This window comes from Anabrus simplex, chromosome 9 (genome assembly GCF_040414725.1).
Source record: "Anabrus simplex isolate iqAnaSimp1 chromosome 9, ASM4041472v1, whole genome shotgun sequence".
NCBI lineage: Eukaryota > Metazoa > Arthropoda > Insecta > Orthoptera > Tettigoniidae > Anabrus > Anabrus simplex.
The window spans coordinates 112,470,510-112,482,963 of record NC_090273.1 but is presented as its reverse complement, the minus strand read 5'-3'; the positions used below and the strand labels follow the sequence as shown (position 1 = coordinate 112,482,963).

At 40.7% G+C, this 12,454-nt stretch overlaps 1 protein-coding gene across 1 annotated transcript in view; it reads left to right on the top strand.

Moving 5' to 3' along the window:
- The window catches only part of LOC136881192 (uncharacterized), a 159,471-nt gene that overhangs the window by 76,055 nt on the left and 70,962 nt on the right, over positions 1 to 12,454 (top strand). The window contains exon 3 of the mRNA XM_067153885.2: positions 12,091 to 12,172. Within this exon, the coding sequence (XP_067009986.1) occupies positions 12,091 to 12,172 (82 nt within the window). The remainder of the gene's footprint in view (positions 1 to 12,090; positions 12,173 to 12,454) is intronic.

Sequence of the window (12,454 nt, the reverse complement as noted above, 5' to 3'; positions counted from 1 at the left end):
CAACAGGAACTAGACTCTAGACTTCATTCCAAATGCCTACCATTCGTAACGTATTTTTTTTAAATTGCCCTTTAAGTCGTCGTATTGAATGTACTTCTTCTGGCTTTCAAAGTTCCTTATCGTCGTAGAAGTAATTTAATATGCCATTGTTTATTATTCAAAGTAATTCCAGCACACGTCCAGTTGCGATTTCCAATAATATTTTGATAACATTTAATATTGTGATGATACAATTTTTCTTAATCCTTATTTCCTTAAAGAGACACGCTTAGGTACAATCACTTTCGGCACATTGAGCTCATTAGAAGCATTGAGCTACCAAGCAGACTGCTGTCCAGCCAGATAGCCTGCAGATATTGGAGTTACGTGATCAGCGGAGTGACAGGGGCTGCTCGATTGGTCTCAGGAGGCTGAATGAACCTGTTTCAGCCCTTAGTCCTATACTAAAATACTTAGAGGAGCCGAGAATCGAACCCCGGCTCTCCGAGTAACATACATACATACATACATACATACATACATACATACATACATACATACATACATACATACACTCTCACACTATGCCTTCAACACGGTGATGGTCTTGAATATCATAAGAAGTTGCAGATTACTCGTGTAATTAGACTTACATGTCCGACTCGTTGGCTGAATGGTCAGCGTACTGGCCTTCGGATCAGAGGGTCCCGGGTTCGATTCCCGGCCGGGTCGGGGATTTTAACCTTAATTGGTTAATTCCAATGGCCCGGGGGCTGGGTGTTTGTGCTGTCCCCAACATCCCTGCAACTCACACACCACACATAACACTACCCTCCACCACAATAACACGCAGTTACCTACGCATGGCAGATGCCGCCCACCCTCGTCGGAGGGTCTGCCTTACAAGGGCTGCACTCGGCTAGTAATAGCCACACGAAATTATTATTATTATTATTAGATTTACATATGCGCATACGTATTAAGGAGAATTCTTTAGGAATGTGGGACAAAGTCGAAATGAGTTTAACAATAAACTACGGCTCACATTAGGAAAAGCTACATGTATTCTGTATTTGCGTAACATGCCATGAAGGTATTAGAGCTACTTCGTGGGAATGAGATCTATGTCTCGGAAGTAATTTTCTTTTTATGTAGCATTCTCTGAACTCGTGACATGACGGGACTTGACTTCAACAAAATATTCTTCCCTATTGTTCTTGTCCTGTCTTAACTTTGGGAACGCTGCTAATCTTAATGAGCATCGTCCCTCATTTCTGTCATTACTCTATCTCGTATGTTGCCACGTTGTCATAAAACTCCGATACATTGATACTTTTCATAACAATCTCCTATTGTTGAAATTCTCTCAAGTTTGGATTGTTAATGAAGTTAATGAAGTTATGAAAATTAGCATTTCGAGACGAAGATTATGTCGGTTGGAAAGTGACATAAGAGGATTGAATGTCAGGTAGTGAACATGAATCTGGCACAGGATGATTAATTTCAGTTTTCCTAGATGTATATTCTCCCGTGGATGGCAGTAGAGTAAGGGAAATAGAGACAAGGTGAAGGGTGCAATGATCGCGCAGTTACGATTAACGGTAAGAGCGAAGGGAGCTCCAAGACATTGTTATACTCACATTGCTCTCACCGGCTTCGTTGGACGGGAGTAGAGGTTTGGTAGACTCAGGATCTCTTACTCATAAACTAGAAGTAAGAGGCATGAAAGTAGCTAGACTGATTGCTTATACAAACAGGTGAGAACAATGACAGAATGGCGTCCGCAGTGAGGAAATACAGGCTTAATTAGCAATGGACTCTATGGATGAAGCTGTACGTATGAATTGGTTTCGGTGATGGGGTCGTGTGAGGCGAATGGAGAAGGTTGGGAGGTTAAGAGAAACATTAGATCTAGATGACAGTGGTTTAGACTCAACTTTAAATAATTTCCAGGTAAAAGGTATAGAACTTATCGAGGCCGTGCTGCTACTCTAGTTGGGAAGATTTTGAGACGCTTAGTTCATTCACAGGGGCCTCAAAGGCATTTATGGATATACTAGCTGATGTGCCCGTGATTCGCTACGGAATTCTACATTGTATATAGAATTCTAGGTTAGGTAGTGTACACGTGGTGAGCAATATTGTATTAAATTGCATAGCTCTTAACGTTACCCTAGAAACGCGACGGGGAAGTCACCAAATGTCTTTTCTCATATGAAGATTGAATTAGGGAATTTTCATTGTAATGGTAGGTCCGCTTGCCTACCATCAGTCACAATCAAGTTGGGAAGTTTTCCTTATAATGGCAGGTGCTCACTCTCCACCAGCCTTTTTTACATCCTCAGAAAGACTTAGTGGTTTTCCCAACTGAAATGAGCATAGGTCATTACGTCAGTATGAATGGTGCGATTAAAAGCAATGCCTTCATATGAAATATTCGATCAAATTAAAAACCACACATTTTCTCACTTTTAACGAACAGCACTAACGCTGCCGATCTAACACTCCAAGGTTCCAGAGCTGGAATGACCAAGCCGCAGACAGCCGCGATCCGTGAACACCCTTCGTCTTTTTTCGGTTGGGGGGGGGGGGTGTATGTCAAATAATGGAGAGTCCCAGGGCAAAAACTATGCCCTTTTACTGAACTTTTTCCTAGGCGCACCCGATGAGTCGGAAAATCTCAATTCACTACACTGGCGGCGGTAAAATCTATCTGTCTTGGAGGCAAATTTTTCCTCCAAGCCAGAGGAGACCCCCTTTCACTGCTAATTTGGAATAAATTTGCTATAATTTGGAATATGCCTAAATTGTAATTCTAGACCAGGTCATACTACTACTACTACTAATAATAATAATAATAATAATAATTCAAACAGCCGGGCTGAGTGGCTCAGACGGTTGAGGCGCTGGCCTTCTGACTCCAACTTGGCAGGTTCGATCCTGGCTCAGTCCGGTGGTATTTGAAGGTGCTCAAATACGACAGCCTCGTGTCGGTAGATTTACTGGCACGTAAAAGAACTCCTGCGGGACAAAATTCCGGCACCTCGGCGTCTCCGAAAACTGTAAAAGTAGTTAGTGGGACGTAAAGCAAATAACATTATTATTATTATTATTATTATTATTATTATTATTATTATTATTATTAATTGAAACAGCGCGTCAGAGTAAGGATCGAATAGCTGGAATACTACGTACCAGCAGTATCAGAAAATGATTGAACCAGAGGAATGACATGCTAAAGAAGAAAGTTTTCTAACTCCCCAGCTATTTCCCGCCAATATTCAGTTAGGCTGTTATAGTCGGTTAATTAAAAGAAATAAGTTTCATAATGATAGATCCGTATTGAACTGTGATTACAATAGAGTAAAATAATATATTATTATTGGTCCACCTTTTCAATACAAAATGAAAATTACATAGGGACTAGTTTCGACCTAGTAATAGGTCATCATCAGCCTGAAGTAAGTCAAAGATCGAAGAAAACATAAACAATGTAAACACAAGTAGAGTCTCTTTAAAGGTACATACCATGTGGGAAGTTGAGTAGAGATATATTAAAAATAATAACTCATCCAAATTGACGAAGCACTGAGCGGAATTTATGTAAAGTTCGGTGCGCCGTATATTATAAAAGACCACTGTGCACTAAATGATGCAATAAAGAAGAATAGTAGGTTGAATGCTGGCTTCTTCTTAGCTGTTGTATAATCGAAGAAGATTACGTCGTGTTTTATAAGGTATTGATAGACGTCAAAATACATGGATGTTGGAAGGCTCTTCAGTTTTTTTGAACATGGCAATAGTTGCGTGTGGAGGCTTAGGAAACCAGAGAAGCGTTATATTATGTTAAAAAATAGAGATCCTTAAAAAAGTCCCGTGCGTTGTATAAATTGTGGAAATGGAAATCGAAAAAACTTGGTTCTTAAGCGATAATGTTGTTCATTCAGAGATCGATTGAAAATAAAGAATCGTAACATAGTCTTCTCAAGATGTTCATAAACCAGAATTAATAGACGATGCGAAGTATGATGCTAGGAGAAAGCTCTTCTGCTTCTGGAATCTTGAAGGACGATGGATGTTTCACGAGGTGGAGCAACATATATGGAGTTAAATAAAGGTGGAAATAAATTCGCAGTTCAATGCGGACCATAAATTTGATTCTGATTAAAAGACAGTAAGATATTTTTTTTTGAGGAGGTGAAGGAAGGAAAATAAAGGTCTGAGTTTTTTTTTTTTTGGAGGTGAAGGAAGGAAAATAAAGGTCTGAGAATTATTTTTTTTTTAAAGGTGGGGCTGAGGGATGTGGGAATATGGAAGAATGATTAAGAAAAGTGCTAAAAATAGAATGAACCTCGTGAAACATCCATCGTCCTTCAAGATTCCAGAAGCAGAAGAGCTTTCTCCTAGCATCATACTTCGCATCGTCTATTAATTCTGGTTTATGAACATCTTGAGAAGACTATGTTACGATTCTTTATTTTCAATCGATCTCTGAATGAACAACATTATCGCTTAAGAACCAAGTTTTTTCGATTTCCATTTCCACAATTTATACAACGCACGGGACTTTTTTAAGGATCTCTATTTTTTAACATAATATAACGCTTCTCTGGTTTCCTAAGCCTCCACACGCAACTATTGCCATGTTCAAAAAAACTGAAGAGCCTTCCAACATCCATGTATTTTGACGTCTATCAATACCTTATAAAACACGACGTAATCTTCTTCGATTATACAACAGCTAAGAAGAAGCCAGCATTCAACCTACTATTCTTCTTTATTGCATCATTTAGTGCACAGTGGTCTTTTATAATATACGGCGCACCGAACTTTACATAAATTCCGCTCAGTGCTTCGTCAATTTGGATTAGTTATTATTTTTAATATATCTCTACTCAACTTCCCACTTGGTATGTACCTTTAAAGAGACTCTACTTGTGTTTACATTGTTTATGTTTTCTTCGATCTTTGACTTACTTCAGGCTGATGATGACCTATTACTAGGTCGAAACTAGTCCCTATGTAATTTTCATTTTGTATTGAAAAGGTGGACCAATAATAATATATTATTTTACTCTATTGTTATAGTCGGTACCCATAGTGATCCCATCTATTGGAGTAGAGTGGCAGTATAAGAGACAAAGAAAATCACAACAAACGATGGTCAATGTAATGTTATTGTAGATCAGTTTTATGCGCTTTCGATATTGTAGGCTTTCACATTTAGTTTTTTTCCGACTCTGAAATACCACTCTTATCATAATCGGTACGGTAAAACTGAATAAAACATAAATGATCGGAAATTGTATTCGCTATAACTTTTGTTATGTAGTACTTTTCGATAGGACCAATAACACAGGTATTTAAACATTTAATTTTAGGCGCCTTCCCCTAAACTACAATTTCATCCAGGGTGAATAAAATTGTTTATAGCTTAGATTGTAGTTTCTTATATACCGATTTTCATTAAATTCTGTTAACCCATTTTCTCGTAGTTCGGCGTTGATAAGGATTTAGCAACACAAATACAAATTCATTAACTTCTGTATCATAGCCAGTACGGTAAAAATGTATGACATAAATGGTTGGAAATTTAATTCTATATAACTTTAGTTATGTAGTATTTAACGATTGGACCACTAATAATATAAATATTTAAGAATTAAAGTTTAGGGCTTCCCCTAAACTACCATTTCACTCACCGTGAACAAAATGATTTATAGCCTAGATTGTAGTGGCTCATTCTCCGACTTCACGTGCCGATTTTCATTAAATTCTCTTCAGCCGTTTTCTCGTGAGGCGTATACATACATACATACATACATACAGACATACAGACAGACAGACAGACAGACAGACAGACAGACAGACAGACAGACAGACAGACAGACAGACAGACAGACAGACAGAAATTACAGAAAAGTAAAAATTGCATTTTCTTGTTACTGTGGACATGACCGATACAGAAATACCATTATTTTCAAATTCTGAGCAGTGTACAGACAAAACTCTTATTATATATATACGTAGGCTATGTATTGTATGTAATTGACGTGAAATGACTAGATTTTAAGGAAATGTTTTAAGATGAATTCACAACTTGTATACCGCATTATAATAGCGAAATGTATTATTTAGTGTTTTACTGATGTGCTTTGTAAATTTTGTTATATCTTTAATAATATTAACCGAAGGAGTAAGAGTTCGGACCCTTCGATAATTATGGTATCGGCTAAAGAAATGGATAGACAATGCTAGTCTTCAGAGGTAAACTGTCTTTAGTGACATTTCACTAACTTTACAGGACAGCAGAAAGAAACTGATGAGGCGCATATTTTGCTACCTTTAAGGCAGGTCATATCAACAGTTCTGACCGTGGTAAACTATCGTATAATTCGGGACAAAACATGACGGCCTCAGTTGCTTGGAGCGAGCTGGAAGCCAGCAATCACACCCTGCACCCTGCTGAGCTAATGAGTTCTAAGTGACCCTTGTTTGGTGTGGAGAGGTTGTCAGACTACTTTCTTCCACTTTCTCTTCAGTCTTTACCCTTTCTTCGTGTCGATTGTAGTAGACGATTTGGCATCTCCGGCTACTGTAGACGTAGTAAACCCTATAAATGCGAGTTGGCCGTGCGGTCAGGGGCGCGCGGCTGTGAGCTTGCATCCGGGAGATAGTAGGTTGGAATTCCACTGACGGCAGCCCTGAAAATGGTTTTCCGTGGTTTCCTATTTTCACACCAGGTAAATGCTGGGGCTGTACCTTGATTAAGGCCACGGCCGCTTCCTTCCAACTCCTAGGCCGTTTCTATCTCATCGCCGCCATATGATCTATTTGTGTCGGTGCGACGTAAAGCCACTAGGAAAAAAAACTATAAGCCTCTGATAGACATCGGGCTGCCGCTGGAGAGTAGTGGTGTGAGGCGAGGTCGTCATGTGTTGACCCCAAGTGTATGAGCCAATACGATAAGGAGTGTTGTGGACGGCATAAGGTTGAATTGTTGTATGATCGCTTATCGTTGTTTATCGCTGCAGATTCGATAGTATCATAGCTGATCTTCACTCTTGCGAAATATACAGTAGTGTTCCCATAAAAAGACACGACCAAGTCAGTCATATAGAATAAAAATCTCAAATTCGTCGTTTTTGCATTTACGATAGTTAATCCCTGACGTCCAGAATGAAGGACGTAAAAATGAAAGCAGACCCGCAAACCTAATCTCGTTGCAAAGGAATGAGTTGACCAACTTGTACGGTTTTCGGAGAGGCTGGGGGTGCTGGAATATTGTCCTGTTAGTAAGTCTACAAACATAAGGGTGGCGTATTTTATCACTAAGCCGGGATCGAACCTGCCAATCTGGGCTCATGATATCAGTCTCCTTACCGTATGAACCACCCAGCCCGGCAAGAAAGGTTACGACATAAGTCTGGCAAAAAATAGAAGCAATGCCTGACTGAACTAGGACACCTTAATCGGCACGCGCGTATCACAGGTTGTGAACTACTGGGATGTAACAACACCTTCATACCGGCTGGTGAGACTGAGAACTGCTCATTCTCTGCGACTTCCTGTCCTTTTGTTCCAAGTGGAAGTCTATCGCAAGATCCTATGTGTGTCTATAGTGTTTGTACTGTTCTATTTGTGATTGGAGTTGGTATTGGGAAGGAAGCAGCCGTGGTGTATATGCGAGGGATCTGCCTGTGAATAGTGTCTAGATGGTTATTCCAAGAGGTGTTGTATATATGGGTAGGCAACGGAAGTCGTGCTACTGTGTCAGAAGAAGCGACATCATGGCATTGCCCTCCGACATGCACGAGGTAAAAGGGAAGTGTGGATTGCTAAGTGGGCACAATTGTATCCACTGCATTATACTTAAGTGATGGTACACTGCTCACTTCGGGCGAGGAGTGAAATGTTCCCTTCCTGCCTACTAGAAGCGTGCGTAACCAAAGAGAAAGAAAGAAAGAAAGAAAGAAAGAAAGAAAGAAAGAAAGAAAGAAAGAAAGAAAGAAAGAAAGAAAGAAAGAAAGTGAATATAAACCTCCACATTGAGTCTTAAAGATCCTGAAATTATTTATACAAAAATTAATCACTCGATTGAAAGCATATTAATATCACTATTGTTAAAAAATATCAATGTACTTATATTAAATTTGTAGCAGGGTATTTACTTGAGGCTTTCGCCTTCTGCCGTCAAAGTTGCAGGACTGAATCTCGCCATAATCGGTTAATATTATTGTTTGTTTGTTTGTTTGTTTGTTGTTTTGTTTTATTGTTTGTTTGTCTCTTCAGGTCGTGGACTAGTTTGATGCAGGTCACTATGCCACTCTATCTTGTGCTAAACTTTTCATTTCTACGAAACTACTACATCCTACCGGACCAAAGCAAGTATCTTACCTAAACCTTGGTGACCTGGTATTTGGTTGCAGCTAGGCCAGAAGCCACTAATCAGGCATCCTGGTAGGATGGCCAGTTCCTTTCCGCTCTTTCTCTCTAGCTAACAACACGCGAGCTACTTATCCGAAATCCTACATATATTTCATTGGATTTCCTCTTAATCACTACCATTACCGGGCGAGTTGGCCGTGCGGTTAGAGTCACGCGGCTGTGAGCTTGCATCCGGGAGATAGTGGGTTCGAATCCCACTGTCGGTAGCCCTGAATATGGTTTTCCGTGGTTTCGTTTTCATACCAGGAAAATGCTGGGGTTGTACCTTAATTAAGGCCACGGTCGCTTCCTTCCAACTCCTGGGCTTTCCCTATCCCATCGTCGCCATAAGACCTGTCTGTGTCGGTGCGACGTAAAGCAAATAGCAAAAAGAAAACAAAATCATACCATTTGCGGTTGGTTGGCGGCAGAGTCTACTTCGCCCCATCACATCTCGAATATGTTCTACTGGGGTCCAACTGTCTTCAGGCTTGTGGTCCAAATTTGAATTTCGAAATTTGTTCACAGGCTGGTTCACTCGAAAGGACGTGGGTTTGATCCCACGTCAGGAAGTCGAAAACGTTTAAACACGGGATTTCTGAAGAGGCGCATGGCCTTTGATTTCACTCACAGCCTGCACCAGATATGAGTATCAAATTAATTCATATTGATTCATGGTTTCAAAGACACTTGAGCATAGAGCTGACCCGTGTATCCCTCCCTTAGTGTCGAGGTTAGAGGTTACGGATAGTGAAATCCTTTACTTCCCACTCCTAGCGCGTTTCAAGGCCTTTGCAGAGATGGCTTTGTCTTGCCGGAGTAAATATATTTCAGTCTCGAACTCATATTTCCTTATTTGATTGGTCCGAATGTAAATATTGGCTATGTTTCTGTGAAACCGTGAGCGAAAAGGAAATCCGAAATTTCTACGTTAAGGCTTCATTAGTGAGACCTGTTACAGGGGCACACAGTTATACTAAGACGAGCAGAGGGTGAAAATGATGTAAAGAATCGATAAACACAATAGGCCTAGGCGTGGGAAGGAAGCGGCCGTGGCTTTAATTAAGGTATAGCCCCAGCATTTGCCTGGTGTGGAAATGGTAAACCACGGAAAATCATCTGCAGGGCTGCCGACATGTGGGGTTCGAACCCACTATCTCCCGGATGCAAGCTCACAGCTGCGCGCCAACTCTTCCGGTCTGATCACTTTTCTTGCCGGTACAGTAGACACTCAAATACATGTCAAACATGATCAGAATACACAAAATTGTTAAATCATCTTTGCCGGCCCCGCGGTGTACTCGTAGCGTGCCTGCCTCTTACCCGGAGGTCGCACGTTCGATTCCCAGCACGGTCAGGTATTTTTACCTGTAACTGAGGGCTGGTTCAAGGTCAACTCAGCCTACGTGAGTACAATTGAGGAGCTATCTGAGCTAGGTGGCGGTCCCAGTGTAGAAAGCCAAGATAACGGCCAAGAGGATTCGTCGTGCTGACCACACTACACCTCATAATCTGCAGGCCTTTGGGCTGAGCAGCGGTCGCTTGGTAGGCCATGGCCCTTCGGAGCTGTTGCGCCATGGGGTTTGGTCAGAAATAGTTTCCTCAGTTGCAACGGTCTTACTCTTGACTGCCTGACTTTCTGCTAAAACGTTAGCCTCAGAAATTACTGCGAACTTACCTGAATAATTTCGCCGTAGAGAAAATGTCAGTAGTTCCTTTGAACTTCCTATGTCATCCTGATAAGTGTTCAATCTGCACTCAATCTTCTCTCCTCCTCTTCTTTTTCTCGTAGTGAGAACTACTGAACCATAGGTAGTGAATTCCCTATTTGATAGCTATTTGTAGAGTGGAGCACAGTACGCCGGCCCCATAGTGTAGGGGTAGCGTGCCTGCCTCTCGCCTGGAGGCCCCGGGTTCGATTCCCGGCCAGGTCAGGGATTTTTCTCTCGACCTGAGGGTTGATTCAAGGTCCACTCAGTCTACGTGATTAGAATTGACAGAAGAGGTGGTAGTATACAATTTATAATCGCTAGATTACGTGCCAACAGTCTGAATTCAGGTCCATACCTCTCCGCAGTGTGTATATGGAGTGAGGGAGCCCATTAAGCTCCCAAAATTAATTTTTAAAATGTTTTATTTTAATTTAGCATTAAACGTAATCAAGTAGGCAGGTTAATCGTAAAAACGTACGTAGGGCATTGGGATCATACGCAGTCAATTTCAGGAAATTATAAAATAAATTTCTCTTTCAAGGATGTATCTAGTTAGCACAGTTTTCCTTCAATACAGTGTGTGGAAAGGCACAAAATTCTTAGCACAAAGTTCCCTGTTTACACTTAACACAGACTGTTACGGTTTTCCCTCCAGCAACTTGTTTACTGCTCGGATTTTTTCGAGATCATGTGCCTAATGTTGTCGAACCGCAGACCCGTTGAGCACTTTCTTTCTGACTGAGGACCAGTCCTCGGCCTTAGCGTACAATTGCTTTTGAACGAGGAGATCGCCAGCCTGAAAGAAAAGAAAAAAGAAAAAGTGAGGAACAACAGTACGTTCAGTGTATAAATATCAAAGGGTAAAACTTATTCTCTGAAGAACATCAACAAATCCAACGATCCTAGTTCAGAAGAGCTTCCAATATGCAACAACCACTGTATCCAACATATTCCCGAACAGTGAAAAAAAAAACATTTCTTCCCTTGAATTCGAGTTTGGTAGGGAGCCGTCAGGGCATCAAATAGATCAACCCCTTGATCCTTTTGTTCTTTGCTGTGGGATACAAGGATTTGAAATTGATGACCGTCACAACTTGTCATTCTAGCATACCATTTCAATTTCCTTGTTGGTGTCAAAGCATATATCTAGAGCTCCTTTCTCCTTTTTTAAGCTAGTGGTCACTTTGCTATGCGATTTTTCAGGACAGTTCCTGTAGTAAATAAACGCAGGCCTCTCATTGTAGTGTTTTTATCTTCCTTGTCAACACAAGTACTGTCATTGAAGTGCGGTTACTTTTCCTGGAGTCTGTTCTGTGACATGCTTTCAGCAAAAATGTATTACCAATTGAGTATGTCATTCTAACCATGTGACACTCCAATATCTGCTGGTCATCTGGCTGGGCAGCATTCGCCTCGGTAGCCCAAGACCCTCAACGTATTGTTGTTCCGAAGTTAATAATAATAATAATAATAATAATAATAATAATAATAATAATAATAATAATAATGTTTTGTTGTCAGGAAGGGGCAAAAGGGAAAAATTCACCCGAAATACCAACCCCAAAAAGTAGAGGGGGGAGGGAGAAGCCTGATTTTATTCCACCAAAGAAGCAACAAAGTTACCAGTAAAAGATATGAAATGAAAAAGGAACCTCTAGAAGAACATCATTCATGCAGTCGCTCAAGAGTCGTAGATTTGATGGCACCTAGAGAGAATAACTCTACAAAAATATGATTGTGATCGTTTAGTCGCTTTTTTCTTTTATACCTTAATATGTGTGTATTTGTAACAATAATAAGCAGGTTTGAAACTTTCATCGTGTTCTAAAGGCTTTCAGTTTATTGCAGTGGAAGTGAGAGGACCTCCTCCCGCTCATAATGCTTGCTGGCTTTTTGTCTTCTTTCCTGAAGTAGGTTTCCGGGCCAAGTTAGCGGTTGAGTTAAAGTGTCTCTCTGTCTTGTCTGTTCGCAGCTCGATGCATTCAGCACGCAAAGGCTCAAAGACGAATGCAACAGCATGAAGGCTGAATGGCTGCGGACGAAACTTGATTTGGGTAAGTAATCCCATTATTTTAAATTAGAGATTACTCTCCAATGATTTTGCTTTCACCAAACAGCAGCTATTTAACTGGTTTGAGTATATGTTGATGTGAGCACTGATGTTAGCACTGTTAGTTCTTAACCGCAACCGGCTTGCTGGAGCGGAGAATTGATGATAATGATTATGACGACGACTTTTAGTTCTGTGACATGCTTTCAGCAAAAATGTATTACTCTGCAACTGAGTATGTCATTTTGACTATCCACCTCTTTGTCACTAGGCGTGATAATATTAT